The sequence below is a fragment of the Jaculus jaculus genome, chromosome 11, assembly GCF_020740685.1.
Source record: "Jaculus jaculus isolate mJacJac1 chromosome 11, mJacJac1.mat.Y.cur, whole genome shotgun sequence".
NCBI classification, from domain to species: Eukaryota; Metazoa; Chordata; class Mammalia; order Rodentia; family Dipodidae; genus Jaculus; species Jaculus jaculus.
Genome location: NC_059112.1, coordinates 12434222 through 12451529, shown reverse-complemented (window position 1 = coordinate 12451529; position 17308 = coordinate 12434222). Strand labels below are relative to the sequence as shown.

The following is a 17308-nucleotide window of genomic DNA, read 5'->3' as shown; positions in this document are numbered from 1 at the left end:
CCAACCATGGATGGAAACTTCTAAAACTGAGAGCTCAAATGAGCATTTTCTTTACGGGTGGGTTATCTCAGGTAATTGTAACCGTGATGGGAAATTGATTACAACAATGTATAAAATGGGAGAGGGAATAATCACAAACTGACACAGAAGACTTCCTCTACTGACACTACCTCCTGCCTTGTCTCCATACTGGCCCACGATATTCAGGGATGTGGGATGTGGCTGAAATTCAAGGAATTATGAAACATGAAAGGTTTTTCTAAAGTTCCCATCAAATCTTACCTTCCACTCCTAACCCTCTGCTACATCCCAGTGCGAGATTTCTTTGTGAAATTTATTTATTTTTCTTTTTTCTTTCTTTCTTTTTTTTTTTTTTTAGAGAGAGTAGAATTGAGCAGAGGGAGGGCCAGTCACCCACACTCCTTTCCCTCCAACACAAACTAGACCGGGAAGACGAGCCAAGCAGAGGATGGTACCGAAGGCGCTAGAAGTCAGGCGGCAGAGCAGTTTGGCCAGTGAACGTGCTCTCACGACAAACCACCTGCTGCTTTTGTCGCCCCTGTCAGGCGAAGGGGACCATCAACTCTCCAGCCCTCGGCCCTCCCCCTGTCCTTGGCTGGCGCTCTCGGAATCCGCTGGGAGGGCTTAGAATGCCCAGGGACGCCCTGAAGCTCATGTCACCCATTCCTGTCCCAGAAGTCCACTTCCCCTCAGAGCTTCCCTCTTTTGTCAGCACAGGAAGTGAGGATCCCGACCTGACTATTTAAAGTGGACCTTGAGTGGATACCTTCTGGAACATTCTTGGCTGAAGAGTGGGAAACTGCCCCAGTGCCCTCAAGGTTAAACTTGGCTTGGCAATCACTTTGGAATTGGTCGGTTGGACACAGATGTATCCCTTCTCTCTTTTGGCCCATGTCCACCTTACAGGCTCCAAAAAGTATGAAAAAGCTTGTGAGGATAATGGACATGATTACTGCTAAAATGCCCAAGAATTATGGAGGGAGGAAGCTGATGTTTAGATTTATCCTCCCCCCCACCCCGCCCACACACATCACAGACCACATATTTTCCCCTCAGAAAGGAAAACATTCCTGGCCTCTGTTTAAGTGTTTATCACAAGCTGTCTGGGCTTGCAGTCTCTGAAGTCACACTCGTTATTAGTCACATCCTTCTTGCTGTGTGGTGTGACCCGGCCAGCAGGAGGGCTTGGACTTTGTGCAAAAACCATTTGGTGCTGAAGCATTAGCTGCCACCCAGGGATTCTTCACTTAGCCCAGATGCAAGGAGGAGAGAAGCTGGGAGCCAGAGCTTCCTGATGGGGCTGGGTTTCAGCTTCCACTGTGTATAAAAAAAAATAAATAAAAATAGCCTTTTTATCCCAGCACTCCGGAGGCAGAGGTAGGAGTCCAAGGCCACCCTAAGACTATATAGTTAATTCCAGGTCAGCCTGGCCCAGAGTGAGACCCTGCCTTGAAAAACCAACCAACCAAACAAACAGCTTGTGGGAGGGAAGGGGTCATTTTGTTTTACACATTTGAGGGCACAGGGAAACGATGGCATGAGCAGAGGGTGGACATCACCCCCTGGCCAACATCAGGTGGACAACAGGAACAGGAGAGTGCGCCAAACACTGGCAAAGGGAAGTTGGCTATAATACCCATAAGTCCGCTCCCAATAACACATCTCTTCCAGCAAGACTGTAATTCCCAAATTGCCATCCGGTGGGGTCAAGCATTCTGAACACATGGGTTTATGGGGGACACCTCATTAAATCCACCACAGTCACCCATTAACTTTTTTTTTTTTTCCAAAGTAGGGTCTTACTCTAGCTCAGGCTGACCTGGAATTCACTATGAGGTCTCAGGGTGGCCTCGAACTCACGGTGACCCTTCAACCTCTGCCTCCTGAGTGCTGTCATTAAAGGCATGCAACACCATGCCTTTAACTTTTTAAAAAAATTTTTATTTATTTGAGACCAGAGAGAATGTGTGTGAGAATGGGTGCACCAGGGCCTCTAGCCACTGCAGGCAAACTCCAGATGCATGTGCCACCATGTGCATCTGGCTTATGTGGGACCTGGAGAATTGAACCAGGTTCCATTAGGCTTTGCAGGCATGTGCCTTAACCTAGAAGCCATCTGTCCAGCCCACCCTTAAGTTTTGAATGAGGGAAGGAAGTGTTTTAGGGTTCCTTTCTTTTGGATACACAGGTTCCCGCCTTGAACTAGCTATGGAGCCAAGGTTGACTTTTCACTTCTTACCCACCTCACTTCACTTCTCAACTGCTGGATTATTCTAAGCATCAGTCACCACAGTGGTTTTATGCCAAGCTTGGCATTGAGCTCAGGGCTTCTTGCACACTAGGCAAGCACTCTGCCAGCTGAGAGACAGTCTCAGCCCAGGACACCTCCCTGTGATTTTTCAGAGTTCCATTTTGAGTTTTCATTTAGCATTAAAAATTTGGTGGCTTGCTTTCCTGGGTATGCTTCCCTCCTCCACTTTTATCTGCTTCTACTGCCTGTGACCTGTTCAGTCTTGACTTTCCTCCTCATAGCAGTTCCTCTCCCGTGGGGATTACAGACTGACACACCCTTCAACCCCGTGCCAGTCCCTTGCACCTACCCACGAGCGGATGCCCCAGAGAACGTCTCTGGGTTTTTTTTAGTGGTTGTTTTCATTGCTTTCCTTCCTCATGGCTGCTGACCTCATGTAAGCCTGGAAGCACAGGTGGTTCTTCGAGCCCACTTGGACTGTGGCATTTGTAGGAATACTGTTGCCTTAGGGCATTGGTTCTGGCATCTAGTAGCTTCATGTTTTTGCTTTTTCATTTAATTAATTTATTTATTTGAGATAGAAAAAGAGTGAGAGAGGGAAAGAGAGAGAGAATGGGCATGCCAGGGGCTTCCAGCCACTGCAAATGAACTGCAGACCCATGTGCCACCCTGTGCATCTGGCTTATGTGGGTCCCAGGCAATCATACCTGGGTCCTTAGGCTTTGCAGGCAAGTGCCTTCACTGCTAAGCCATCTCTCCAACCTACTTTTTAATTTTTAAAAACTGTGGTAAGATACATATAATATTTTATCATCTTAGTTATTTTTATTTATGTATTTGAGACAGAGAGGCAGAGAGAGAAAGAGAGAGAATGGTTGCATGCCAGGATCTCTAGCCACTGCTGATGAACTCCAGACGCATGTGCCACCATGTGCGTCTGGCTTATGTGGTACCTAGAGAATCGAACCGGGATTCTTAGGTTTCACAGGCATATGCCTTAACCGCTAAGGTATCTCTCCAGCCCATCTTAGCTACTTTGTTTTTTTTTTTTTTTTCCTCCCAGGACTAAGGGCCTTAAATATGCTAACAAAGTGCTTTACAATTGAGCTCCGCTTTCCCCAAGATGCTGAGCACCAGAAATGAGCTTCAGCTCTCAACCAGCTAATGATGCCAAGGGGAAACAATTGTTACTTCATACCGCACTGGGTTTCTGTGATACAAGGTTGGCAGGTTATGTGGATCAAATGCATCTGTTTTATTTTATTTATTTATTTGCCAGCAGAAAGATATATGAGAGAGACAGAGAGAGCTGGGCATGGTGGCGCATGCCTTTAATCCCAGCACTCGGGAGGCAAAGGGAGGAGAATTGCCGTGAGTTTGAGGCCAGCCTGAGACTACATAGTGAATTCCAGGTCAGCCTGGGCCAGAGTGAGACCCTACCTTGAAAAATCAAAAAACAAAAAAGAGAGAGAGAGAGAGAGAGAGAGAGGGACAGAGACAGAGGGAATAATGAGTGCATCAGAGCCTCCAGCCATTGCGAATGAACTCCAGGTGCATGCGCCACTTTGTGCATTTGGCTTTAAGTGGGTACTGGGGAATCAAACCTTGGTCATCAGGCTTTGTAGGCAAGCTCCTTAACTTCTGTGCCATCTCTCCAGCTCTTAAATGCGTTTTTCTTCCTTAAATGCGTTTTTAACATACTATATTAAAAAGTTTTATTTATAAGAGAGAGAGAGAGAGAGAGAACTGGCGCTCCAGGGCCTTAGCCACTGCAATCAAACTCCAGACCCTTGCGCTACCTAGTGTGCATGTGTGGGGGCAGCAGTCAGTTATAGGGGAGAGGTAATGTGTCTGTGCATAATTTCCAACTTGTGGCTCTGATAATCTTCCTGCCCCCTCTTCTGCAAAATTCCCTGTTGGGTGCATTTTAAGTCTACTTCTGTGATGGGCTCTTTGGAGCATCTGGATCTCTGCTTTGGTAGGTATTGAGTGTCCTCAGCATCTATCTCCTTCACCCTTGTGCTGATATCAGATTCACTAAGAAAGCAGCACTCTTGCTCATTTCCCCAATTCCTCTGTGGTTTCAGCTGGGGCCAAGGTGAAGGGTGCTGGGTGGCTTATCTTCTCAGTCCTTTCCTGTCCCTGCCCGCCCACACACCGTCTGGCCCAGGGAACCCAGACCAGGGAAAACTCAGCATCCCTTAGACAGTGTCATTTCCCCCTCTTTCTAGCTGGGACACACCACTTCTTGTGGCTCCATCTGTTTTGATGAGGGGACTGAATTCAAGGAGATGGAGAAACTCAGCTTTTGCCATATCTCCATTAAAATGGGCCCCTTGGAGACTGGAGTCTGTGTTTTAGGCCCCTCAACCTCAGTACAGCAATCTGACTCAGAAACACTGTACTTCTTTTTTAAAAATATTACTTATTTATTTGAGAGCAAGAGAGAGCAGGAGAGAGAGAGAGAGAGAGAGAGAGAGAGAGAATGAGAATGGGCATGCTAGGGCTTCCAGCCATTGCAAACAAACTCCAGACACATGTGCGCCCTTGTGCATCTGTTTATATGGGTCCTGGGGAATGGAACCAGGGTCCTGAGACTTCTCAGGCAATCGCCTTAACCACTAAACCATTTCCCCAGCCCAGAAAACACTATTACTCTCTCTCTCTTTTTAAAATCTTTTTCGAGGTAGGGTCTCACTGTAGTTCAGGCTGACCTGGAATTTACTATGTAGTCTCAGGGTGGCCTTGAACTCATGGCAATCCTCCTTACCTCTGTTTCCTGAGTGCTGGTATTAAAGATGTGCACCACCATGCCCAGCAACCCTATTATTCTTTTTTAAAAAATACATTTTATTTATTTATTTGAGAGAGAGAGAGAGAGAGAGAGAGAGAGAGAGAGAGAGAAAGAGGGAGAGAGCGCGAGAGAGAATGGGAGCGCCAGGGCATTCAGCCACTCAAATGAACTCCAGATGCGTGCGCCCCCTTGTGCTTATGTGGGTCCTGAAGAATCGAACTGGGATTCTTTAGCTTTGTAGGCAAACACCTTAACCGCTAAGCCATCTCTCCAGTCCAACATTATTATACTTAACTGAGGATGGAGCCATTCGCAATTCCTATACCACTTGGCAGGCTGACAGGATGCGCTCTTGTACCAATTAAAGTGATTGATGGATAACATAAAAGTTGCCATCCTTACACCTTTCCAGGTCAATATGCAACACAGGTTTCTAGAAGGCAGAACGCTGCCAACTTTTGATTACCTAGCTAACGAAGGGCAGGAGAGGAACAGACTGTCTCAAATGGATACCAAATGGAAAGCACTTAGATTTTTCCCTGCAGAAACTTGTAGCGGATCTACAGGCTAACCTGATAACCCACTCGTCCCGGGCCTTTGCTTGTAGGAACTTGGAGGGAAGGGGGCGGCCCAGCTGTACATGGGATGGCCCACTCAAAGGAAATTGTTTGACATAGAGCTGGAGAGATGGCTTAGTGGTTAAGCATTTTTCTGTGAAGCCTAAGGACCCTGGTTTGAGGCTCGATTCCCCAGGACCCACGTTAGCCAGATGCACAAGGGGGCACACGCGTCTGGAGTTCGTTCGCAGTGGCCGGAGGCCCTGGAGTGCCATTCTCTCTCTCTCTGTCACTCTCAAATAAATAAATAAAAATGAACAAAAAAATTTTTTTTAAAAATGTTCGACACAGATGTATACAAGACAGTTAATTAATTGGGTGTATTTGAGAGTTGTTGGAGCATAACTGAGGAAGTTAAAAGGAATCGAATCTCTCCCATTCATGCAGAGCTTTACAGTCTGAATAATTTTCATGTTCGTTACTCGTTTTACTTCCACAGCCCTGGTCCTAACCATTTCACGCGGGGCAGAGGAGGGTGGTGATGTCTAGTAATGTGCTGGGGATCAAGTGTAATCTATTCAGAGTCAGAGGACTCATGCTTTGAAGTTGACTACCTTTCTCTGCAGTGCCAGACATGAGGGCCTCCAGTTCTAGCCTGTGACGTTTTGAAGGACTTGGTGGGTCACAGTCTTATATTTTGTCCACTTGAAATGCAGTGTGCAATGAAGAGATCTCCCCCAGAGGATCCAATTTTCTTTAAGCTGCTTAAAAACTAATTTGGTCTTTGAATACTTTGTACACTGTTTAGTGACATAGGTGTTGATTTTTAGAAAATGCATATGAAAGCAGCAATTTATCTGGCTACCTCTTTTAATTTCTTAGGCCTTTTTTCCCTCAGGATGAAGTGATACACTGGCTATCTTTTCCCCACAAAGCAAACCGATTCATCCAGGCAGTGTGTATTCTTTGAGAGTTGGATCCCTTGTAATTATCCAAGTTGATCACGGGGACTTGGGGAATAATTTTATCTACTATAGTAGACGATAGCGCTGTCCAAACCTGAACTGAAATTAGTTACCAAGACAACAGCTGCCGGTTCTCTGGGTGTTTTCTCCCACAGCACACATGTGGCTTAACAAAACAAGCACAGGCAAATGAACACTGGTAGCCATCAGAGGAATTGGAGATTGGAAACACGCATATTAGCCATACAGGAAGTTTATGGAAGGAACATGAGGTTAGGGACAGAAGCTGAAATGCGTGAACTGACTAAGCACTGGAAATGAAGCCAGATGTGGGGGCTCACCCCTGTAACTCCGACAGTCAGGAGGCTGAGGCAAGGTTATTGTGAGTTCCAGGGTAGCCTGGCCTACATACTGAGACCCTGTCAAAACTAGGAAGCAAGCAAAGGAACGAGCAGGCAAGCAAGCAAATAAGTAAGGAAACTGTAGATGAATGAATGGGAATTATCACATTGAATAGGCTCTGACACATCAGTTGCCTTGGTCTGAGGTTTGGAGTGTGTGTGTGTGTGTGTGTGTGTGTGTGTGTGTGTGTGTGCGCGCATGCACCTGTGTTCACAACCACTCACTTCACTTCCTTGTTCAGCTGCATTTAATTCCTGTCAAAAGGCACTATGCTTGGTCATTCAAACATACTGTGTCTTCTTTGTTATTTTTTGTTTGTTTGTGTTGTCTTTTTTCAAGATAGGGTCTCACTGTAGCCCTCTAGTTCTAGACTGAACTGTTCACTACATTGTCTCAGGATGGCCTAAAACTCACAAAAATCCTCCTACCTTGGCCTCCCAAGTGCTGGGATTAAAGGCATGTGCCACCATGTCAGGCTTTCTTCTTTGTTTTATAATGGCATTTTTTCAAATAGAATTTGTAGTTTTTTTTTTTTTTTTTTTTTTTTTTGTGGTAGGATCTTGCTGTAGCCCAGGGTGACCTGGAATTCACTATGTTGTCTCAGAAAGAAAGAGGGAGAGAGAGAAAGAGGGAAACAGAATGGGTGCACCAGGGCCTCCAGTCACTGCAAATGAACTCCAGAAGCATGCACCACCTTGAACATTTGGTTGACCTGGGTACTGGGGAATCAAACCTGGGTCCTTTGGCATTATAGGCAAGTGCCTTAACTACTAAGCCATCTCTCCAGCCCTGTAGTTTTAGTAATTGGAGCAAGCCATGGCCTCCCCCTCCGATGTGTAACAGGCATCCCACACACCGGATGAGACAGAGACGTGGCCAATCACGGTCCCAAGATCATGCTCAGAGCTCATGCTTCCGGGTGTGTTGAGGATGGACTGGATGTGCCGCTGTCTTGCCATTATCCATGGGGATATGTTTCAGGACTTTTAGACTTTTTTTTTTTTTTTTAAAAGATTTAAGAAGCAATTTTACCAGTAACTCCAACTTGTAATCTAAAGAGACATTTAGATGTAAACTGAGAGTCTACTTATGACAGACACACTGGAATGAATTATGGCCCATTTAAATAATTATGCAAAGGCAGAAACAGTGCTCTCTTAGGCCCAGATTCTAGTTCCTATTGAACAGATGGGAAATATTAATTGTAAATCAAAAGCAAGATGTAAAACTATATGGACAACGAGCTGGGGACCTGGGTTAGCGGGAAGTGTTCTTGCTGCACAAGCGTGGCTACATGGGCTCAGATGCCCAGAACCAGGTGAAAAGCTGCATGCTGTGGCAGATGTCTATCGCCCCAGCACACCTTACAAGAGTCGGGAGGCAACGACTGAGCCATCTACTGGAAGCTTGCAGGCCAGCGAGCCTCGTGAACAGAGTGGTGAGCGACAGACCCTACCCCAGTGCAGTGGAAGGCGGGGACTGGCACCTGAAAGTTGCCCTCCCCGCTCCACATGCTCACCATGGCACATGTGTGCCCACACTCACACATATGAGCACACATACCCAAAATGTGTATGATATGATCGTGGCATCTATGCATGTCTAGAATGCAATGTAGAAAAATATAGAATAGAATACAACAGAATAGAATAAAATGTTAAAAACGATTTTAATGAATTCCATAAATTTCTACGCTACTAGATTTGTTTTTTTGTGGGGTGGGGGGTTAGGTTGATTTGGTTTCTGTTTTTTTCTTACTTAAAAAATAATCAAACAGGGCTGGAGGAATGGCTTAGCGATTAAGGCATTTGCCTACAAAGCCAAAGGACCCTGGTTCGACTTCCCAGGACCCATGTTAGCCAGATGCACAAGGGGGCGCACGCATCTGAAGTTTGTTTGCAGTGGCTGGAGGCCCTGGTGGCCCATTTTCTCTCTCTCTCTCTCTCTCTTTTTCCCTCTTTTTCTGTCAAATGAATAAATAAAAATAAAATAATCAAACAATTAATTAGCTTGCATGTATGTGTGCACGTGCATGCGTGTGTGTGTGTATAAGTGTGCCAGGATCTCTTCCTCTTGCAAATGAATGGTAGATGCTTATGTCACTTTTTGGGTCTGGCTTTACATGGGTGGCTGGGGAATCAACCCTGGGTCCACAGGCTTTGTAAGTAAGTGCCTTTAACTGCGGAACCATCTCCCCAGCTTCCTGGATGTTGCCTATGTTAGCCTTGAACCTATAATTCTCCTGCTACAGTATCCTGAGTGCTGGGACAATGCTGGATTTTGTTGTTGTTGTTGTTGTTGTTAGCACATGTGCATGTGTGCATAGAGTGTGTGGTATGGTGTGTGATGTGATGTGTGTGTGCAAATGCCCATACCCCACGTGTGTGGATGTGGAGGCTAGAGGACGTCATAGCGTGTCCTGTGTCACTTATAGGCATGTTTTATTCAGACCAGAATCTCTGATTCAACCCATTGACTCTCAGTCTCTGCCTCCTGTGTACAGGGGAATGGATGTGCCCGGCCATGCCCAGCTTTTTTTTTTTTTTTTTTTGTGTGTGTGTGCGTGAGATACTTAGCACTTTATTAGCCATGCTCATGCTCAGCTTCTTAATGTGGCTGCTGAGGAAGCACACTTGGGATTTCTCAGGTCCTTATGCATGTATGGCAAATGTTCTCACCTTTTGAGCCATCTCCTCAGCTCACAATATTCATTATTATTATTTTTTTAAGGTAGGGTCTCACTCTAGCCCAGGCTGACCTGGAACTCACTATGCAGTCTCAGGGTGGCCTTGAATTCACAGCGATCCTCCTACCTCTGCCTCCCGAGTGCTGGGATTAAAGGCGTGCGCCACCACGCCCAGCATATAATTTATTTATTTATTTTTTTGAGATAGAGTTTCACTCAAGTCCAGGCTGACCTGGAATTCACTATTTCGTCTCAGGGTGGCCTCGAACTCACGGTGATCCTCCTATCTCTTCCCCAGGTGCTGGGATTAAAGGCACGTGCTACCACACCTGGCTTCAATATTCATTCTTAATAACAAAACTTTTTTTACTAAAAAATGGAATTGAGCTGCATAGCAGCAGAAATTAAATAATTAACATGCATATGTAAGTGCAGAGTCTAAACTCCTCGATGGTGCGTCTGAAGTGAAGCATGAAGAAGTTGTTGAAGACTGATGGGAAGTCGATGCCCTCATTGTCTCCATAGGCCACGGCGCCCGTTTAAAAACCTGCTGTTAGTCCTTGCCAGGGGATTAGATAAAGTCATGTGAATCTATTGTGCATTTTCTTCTTAGCCTTTCCTAAAGTATTTCAGCACAATCTTACATTTTTTTTGACACCAATATTCTGTAGGTCAACTCAGAGCAAATAAAAATAAGATTCACTCATCAAAGTGTCAAATGTCATGTTGGGCAAAGTAATGGGAAATTCATTTATATAGTGTACACCTAGCCATCATTATATTACTTACGGGCTCCTACCGTTTGTAATCAAATTATAATGTATTCATGGGTCACGAATGTGACTGTACCCTCGTTCATTTCTTCCAGAAAATTGGCTTCCAGGAATTAGAAATAAAGCACCACGGGCCCAGAGCATGCGTGTAGATGTGTGCGCTCCTGATCTCCTGTGCACCCACATTGAATTGATTCACACAAGGGCACCCTTATTTCCAGTCCAGCTGCTTCTCCTGCTTTTCTGCACTCCACAAGCAACCAGGACAGACCACAGGTCTGCAGGCTCCTGACACAGCGCTCAGCCTCTCTCTCCTGGTGCCCGGCACACCAGGTACAAGAAGCAGGCGCTTCAAGCGGTGCCATGGTGGCATGTCTGTTATGGAGGAAACCAACCGCTCTCTGACTGGGTTTGAGTCCTGCGCCATGGGAGAGAATTCTTTCCTGGTAGTGAACATCTCATTAAAAGGTCATAAGCCAGGGCTGGAGAGATGGCTTAGCGGTTAAGTCACTTGCCTGTGGATCCAGGTTCAATTCCCCAGGAGCCATGTAAGCCAGATGCACAAGGTGGTGCATGTGTCTGGAGTTCGTTTGCAGTGGCTGGAGGCTCTGGTGTGCCCATTCTCTTTCTCTTACTCTCTCTGTCTCTCTTTCAAATAAAACCTTAAAAATAAAACCTTAAAAAAAATTCCTTCTCTCTGAAACTTACTTGTAAGCCCAAACCAAGTCCTTTGTGGACAGAGTTGTGAAGCACATGGGCTCCCAGTGGAGCGCCCTCCTTGCCAGCACTCATCCTGCTCACAGCTGCCCCCTTCCTTGGCTGAAGGTGACTGCTCCCAGAGAGTGGGAAGGCTGTGATATGACTTATGCAAGACATATGTCTTCTAAAAAATGTATTTATTTGGGCTGGAGAGCTGGCTTAGTGGTTAAGGCACTTGCCTGCGAAACCTAAGGACTCATGTTCGACTCTCCAGATCCCATGTAAACCAGACCACAAGGTGATGCAAGCACGCAAGGTCGCACATGTGCACATAGTGGCGCATGTGTCTGGAGTTCAACTGCACTGCTGGAGGCCCTGGCATGCCAATTCTCTCTCTCATAAAAAAAAAAAAAATCACAGGCTGGAGAGATGGCTTAGTGGTTAAGCGCTTGCCTGTGAAGCCTATGGACCCCGGTTCGAGGCTCGGTTCCCCAGGTCCCACGTTATCCAGACACACAAGGGGGCGCACACGTCTGGAGTTCGTTTGCAGAGGCTGGAAGCCCTGGTGCGCCCATTCTCTCTCTCTCCCTCTATCTGTCTTTCTCTCTGTGTCTGTCACTCTCCAATAAATAAATAAACAAAAAATATTAAAAAAAAAAATAAAATGAACAGTGACGCTCGGAGAGGTTAAGTCTATTTCCCAAGGTCACCAGGGTGGAATGCCATTCAGTTCCCAGGACATGATCAAGGGGACTTGATGAAGCTGACCCAAACACTGTTTTCATTCTCAGAGATGTTGTGACTAGTGGAAGTAAACGTAAGGACGAGGGACATGGCTCGGCTGCTACAGTGCTTGCCTTGCTGGGAGCTTGGTCCCCGCCATCACAGGAAAGCTCCCCAGCAATGGGGGCAAAGGGACAGGAGGGTCTCTGGGACTCATTGGCTAGTCAGTTTAGCTTACCTGGTGAACTCTAGGCCAATGAGACACCTTCACTCAAAAAAAAAAAAAGGTGTGGGCTGGAGGGATGGCTCAGTGGTGAAGGCATTTGCCTGCAAAGCCAAAAGACCCAGGTTTGATTCCCCAGGTCCCACGTTAGCCAGATGCACAAGGGGGCGCACGCGTCTGGAGTTTGTCTGCAGTGGCTGGAAGCCCTGGCGCGCCCATTCTCTCTCTCTGCCAATTAAGTAAATAAATAAATAAAATAATTTTAGAAAAGGTGGGGTTGTACTCTGGCCTCTGTACATGTGGGCATGCGTATATACACATAACCACACCTGTCCACAAACATGCATCCACATACATTTGCACATATAAAAAAGAAAGTAAGCCGGGCTTGGTGGCGCACGCCTTGAATCCCAGGACTCAGACACACAGAGGTAGGTGGATTGACGTGAGTTTGAGGCCACCTTGAGACTACATAGTCAATTCCAGGTCAGCCTGGGCTAAGTGGGACCCTACCGTGAAAGAAAGGGAGGAAGGAAGGAGGGAATGGAAGGAAACATAAGGAGAATTTGAGAACCTGCCAAGCAGCAGGGTCTCAGGTGGGTGACACTTGTGTACAGGCCAGGTGTCGGCGGGAGGCTCTGCAGACCGAAGGCGGGGATCTGCTGAGGCCTGAAGGATGACAACGCACGTGACTGCGGCTGGGGGATCAAGCAGTGTGGAGAGAGCCAAAGCCATACGTGGAGCAGCAGTGTGAAGACCTTTTGGGCTTAGTAGTTGGAACTTCCTTGTTTCTTGCTTGCTGGGTGAAACCTGGCCTGCAGGTGCTAACTAAGGTACCAGAATGGCATTGTGGTCCCACAAGTAAGCATTTTGAAGGAAGAGAAAATGGTACCCAAATGTATTAGAGTGTCTGAAGTGGAATTTCAAAGGATCTTAGATTTACAGGACCCTGAAAATAACAGACTGATACAGAACTCATAAAGAGAAGAATCATGTTCTCTTCCAGATTTTTTTCTTTTTTTGGTTTTCTGAGGTAGGGTCTCACTCTAGCTTAGGCTGGCCTGAAATTCAGTATGTAGTTCCAGGTTGGCCTCGAACTCACAGTGATCCTCCTCCCTCTGCCTCCCGAGTGCTGGCTCTTCCATGACTTTATTACATGCCATATTTTCTCTATTTCCATTTCTTCTTATTAAGCTGCATTGTTGGGTCTCACCTCCCAGTTGGCCATGACTGCAGGACCTTACTGAGATCCAATGGCATTAAATTTAAGGTGACAGCTCTGAGATCTGAGATTACTAGTTCATCATCATCTTTCAAGCAGATTTCTAAGCACATGGTATTGTCTTGTACGGCAGAGGTGCTGAAATCAGCAGCTCCAGGCTTCTTTCTCTTTCGAGGAGGAGGAGGGCAAATGGCGAGCTCAGCAAAGAAGGGACACACCAGGAGGAGATTGGCTCTTTACGTCCCAGGCTACACACAGCTGAAGTTGCTCAAATAAGTGTATGTCGAATGTGATCAAGGGCTGGAGTGATGGCTTAGTGGCTGAGATGCTTGTCTGCAAAGCCAAAGGACCCAGGTTCAATTCCCCAGGACCCATGTAAGCCAGATGCCCAAAGCGGCTTATGCATCTGGAGTTTGTTTGCAGTGGCTAGAGGCCCTGGTAAGCCCATTCTCTCTCTTTCTCTCACTCTCTCTCTCTTAAATAAACCAACCAACAAATAAATAAATATATGTATATATATTTTGAGGTCTCCCTGAGACTACATAGTGAATTCCAGGTCAGCCTGAGCTAGAGAGTGAGACCCTACCTCAAAGAAAGAAAAAAATTCAAATGGAAAGTTGAACTTGGAAAAGTGCATGATTCCTTGCCTCCCCACCCCAAGGTCACGGCCAATAATAAATAAATATTTAAATGTGATCAAATGATCAGAAAGCGGATGGAAGGCTGGCTTGGGGGGGCGTCCCGGAATGCCTCCTCTCCCTCAGCGCTCAGCACACTGTGAGCTGCCTTTGAGGACAGAGGCGGCGAGAGCACGGGCACGGGCCGGTTCTGGTGCTGCGGGAGTGAGCGGCGCCCGTTCAGCTGGTCTCTGTCCCTGTGACAACGCATCTGCGAGTCAGAAGTCTGCCAGGAGACCCGCTTTCACTCCCTTCTCTGCTGTGAAGAGGGGCCCCGAGAATCCCCATCGTTTCCGCACCCTGCCACTCTCCTACAGTCTCTTCCCTAAATCAGGCCTCGGACTTCTTAGTCTGAGTAGGAAAGACACATTAATAGTACATGCCAAGGTTTCCAGGTTTTCTTTTGTTGTTTGTTTGGCTTTTCGAGGTAGGGTCTCACTCTAGCCCAGGCGGACTTGGAATTCACTATGTAGTCTCAGGCTGGCCTCGAACTCACGGCGATCCTCCCACCTCTGCCTCCCCAGTGCTGAGATTAAAGGCGTGCGCCACCACGCCTGGCTGCCAAGGTTTCCGGTTTCTCCTAGCATCTTCCTGTGCATAAAGAAGGAGCCCTCGGGTGCCTTCAGTGGGCCTCGAACTCACAGTGATCAAGAGTTGAGCGCCTCAGGTAGTGAAGTGAACTTGTATGACTGTGAGTCTGTTTTTCCCCTGTTATAGTGTGTGTGTTGAAATAAGTAAGCAGCAAGAGAAAAAAGGACAAAAAAACTAGATTAAAAAGGGGACCTAATAGAAGGGGAGTTTTTTGGGAAGGGGAAAGGGAAGGGGGGCAGGGAAAGGGAGAGAGGAGTAGGTAAAAGGGAGGGTTAAACATTACCAAAATACATTTTATACAAGTAAGAAAATGTCATGACGAAACCCATCATTTTGTGCAATTAGAATACACTAATAAAAAGAATAAACTAGCTTCAGAGGAGAAAACAACACGGGGAGATAGTGGGCTGATCTGCTCTGATGTGCCAAGGACCAGTTGTCTCAAAAGACCATGGCAGGAAATCCCCTTATAGAAGAAAAATCTTAATATCTGGAATGGATTCTTAAATAATACCCACTTCTCTTTTCATGATGTGACTGTCAAGTGCGATCCAAAGGAATCATTTACTGTGACTGTTAGAAACATCAGGGCTATTCTGGGGTAGGACTTTAAGTTTGAAGTGATAATACCATAAATGGGTAACAGTGAGTTACCCCGTTTGAAGCTTTCAATAGTGAATGTTGAAATGAACGACATATGATTTACCAGCACATGGATTTCTGGGAACTGCTCTAAAGAAAGAATTATTATTAGGAAACTCTAGAGAAAGTCAGAATCGCGTTAAAAGAGCATCAACTGAGTTGCCTCCTCCCTTCCTACCTTGGCTGAGACCCGGACAGCAGCTGCCAATGTTGAGTTTCTAACTTTCCCTTGAAACTACTGCTGATGGAAAATATTATTTCAGGCATTTGAGTTTCTGCTTTTTTTTTTTTTTATTAAAGTACAGACTTAGTTTTTTCCTATTTAATGTAGGACAAGCTTGGATTTGTATGAATAAAATAAACAAACACAATCAAAGACATTCCTGCTAAACAGTGTGTCCTGGAGACAATTAAAGGGAGAAAAAAATAAACCCCCAAAGGAAACCACACGATTCACAACAAAAAAACTACATCATGGAAAGAGTCTCCAAGGAGAAGGCTTATCTGTTGAGTTGCTTGCCTGCAAAGCCTAAGGACCCCAGAGCCTATGTAAGCCAGATCGTTTTCAGTGGCTAGAGGCCCTGGGGCACCCATTCTCTCTCCGTCTCAAATAAATAAATAAATAAGTAAAATTAAATTTAAAAATTAAAGAAAGGTTCTTCAAGGAGTTTGTATTTTTATTTTTGCCCACAAGTATAAGGTAGCTAGATTGCTGTTTGAGTATTAATAAACCCCAGTAAGTGAATATTAATAAGTATGGGCCCCAATTAAAAAAGAAATCCTTACTACCCAGCTACTGAGGTGTGCAACTGACTTTTTCAAAGCCCTTGACTCTGTACTTCATGGTCCACCCGGCTTATCCCGCGTCTCTGCACACACTCAAGCCAAGAAAGAAAGATGAGAAGATGACATTTCTCGTTTCCCAAGAATGGGTTAGCTCTTGCGAATTGCCCTGCCATCTCTGAGTAGGAGCTGGGTGAACTTTGGGGATGGAAAAATCTTTTCTATATATACACAGGGGACCTGGAATGTCTCACTTTCTTGGCGCTCACACCAAACTCTAAATAAAACCGCCAAAAAAAAAAAAAAAAAAAAAAGTAGGGCGGAGTGCCCCCTGGTTCCTGGCATCCCGCGCCCTCATCCTCTCCTCCCCACCCTCCCAATCCAGAGACGCTTGGCGTGGAGTGGCGGGCACCAGCCGCCCGCCCCGTCGGAAGAGCCCCAGGCTGAGTCGGCGAGGAAAGCGCTCGTGCCCACCTTGCTCGCAGGGGCCCTTGCTGACCTGCGTGATGGGTTGCTTGCCCAGGAACTCGGCCTTCAGGTTGGCGGCGCGCAGCTGGCACGCGTTGGCATAAGTGGTGCCGTCGCTGCCGCACACGGGGTAGCGGGTCTTGCACACGCACACGCCGCTCATCCTGCGGCTGCTGCCCAGCGCTGACCCGGCCTTGTCCATCCTCCTCTTGCGGCTCTTCACGCACTCCATGCCGTGCGCGCAGTACCGCATGCCCGCCGAGCCCCGGTCCCCGCATGGCTCGCCCTCGCCCCGGGCGCACAGCGGGCAGCAGCCGCACTGATCGCGGGTCTCACCCAGCTGGCAGCCCCCGGGGGGCAGGGCTGGGCACTTCTCCCGCACGCAGGGGCCGCAGACGAACGAGGAGGAGGAGGAGGAGGAAGAGAGGGGCAGTAGCAGGAGCAGCATCCCGGCCGCGCCGAGGAGCAGGGCGCGCAGCGACGGTCGCTCCATGGCCGGGTGGCAGCGACGCGAGCCCCAGTGAGCCTCTCCGGACACGCGACCGCAGCCTTTTAACCCGGCGCCCCGCCCTGCCGTGCCCGGGAACCCCTCCCCGGGGCGGGAGAGCGCCACGTCCCGCCCGCCACACGCCTGCCCGCCAGTGGCTTTGGGGAGCATCCGCGGTGCCCTGCCATGCCATCTCAAGCCGCCACACTCGGTCCTGGTCCTGGCTCAGACCCCCCCGCCCCTGTCCCTCCCCCCGCCCCATGACTCTTGAGCCCTTACATGGATCAGCTCGATGTGAGAGCCGCTCCCCATGTTCTTTCTGTTCCTCTCTTTCCTGGTCCGGT

General features: G+C 47.3%; 1 protein-coding gene across 1 annotated transcript in view; it reads right to left on the bottom strand.

The window, feature by feature from the left end:
• The window catches only part of LOC101595661 (insulin-like growth factor-binding protein 7), a 68951-nt gene extending 51964 nt beyond the window's left edge, over nucleotides 1–16987 (bottom strand). Inside the window, exon 1 of the mRNA XM_012950348.2 lies at nucleotides 16484–16987. Coding sequence (XP_012805802.1) covers nucleotides 16484–16970 — 487 coding nt within the window. The 5' untranslated portion in view covers nucleotides 16971–16987. The remainder of the gene's footprint in view (nucleotides 1–16483) is intronic.
• Between the last annotated feature and the right edge of the window lie 321 nt (nucleotides 16988–17308).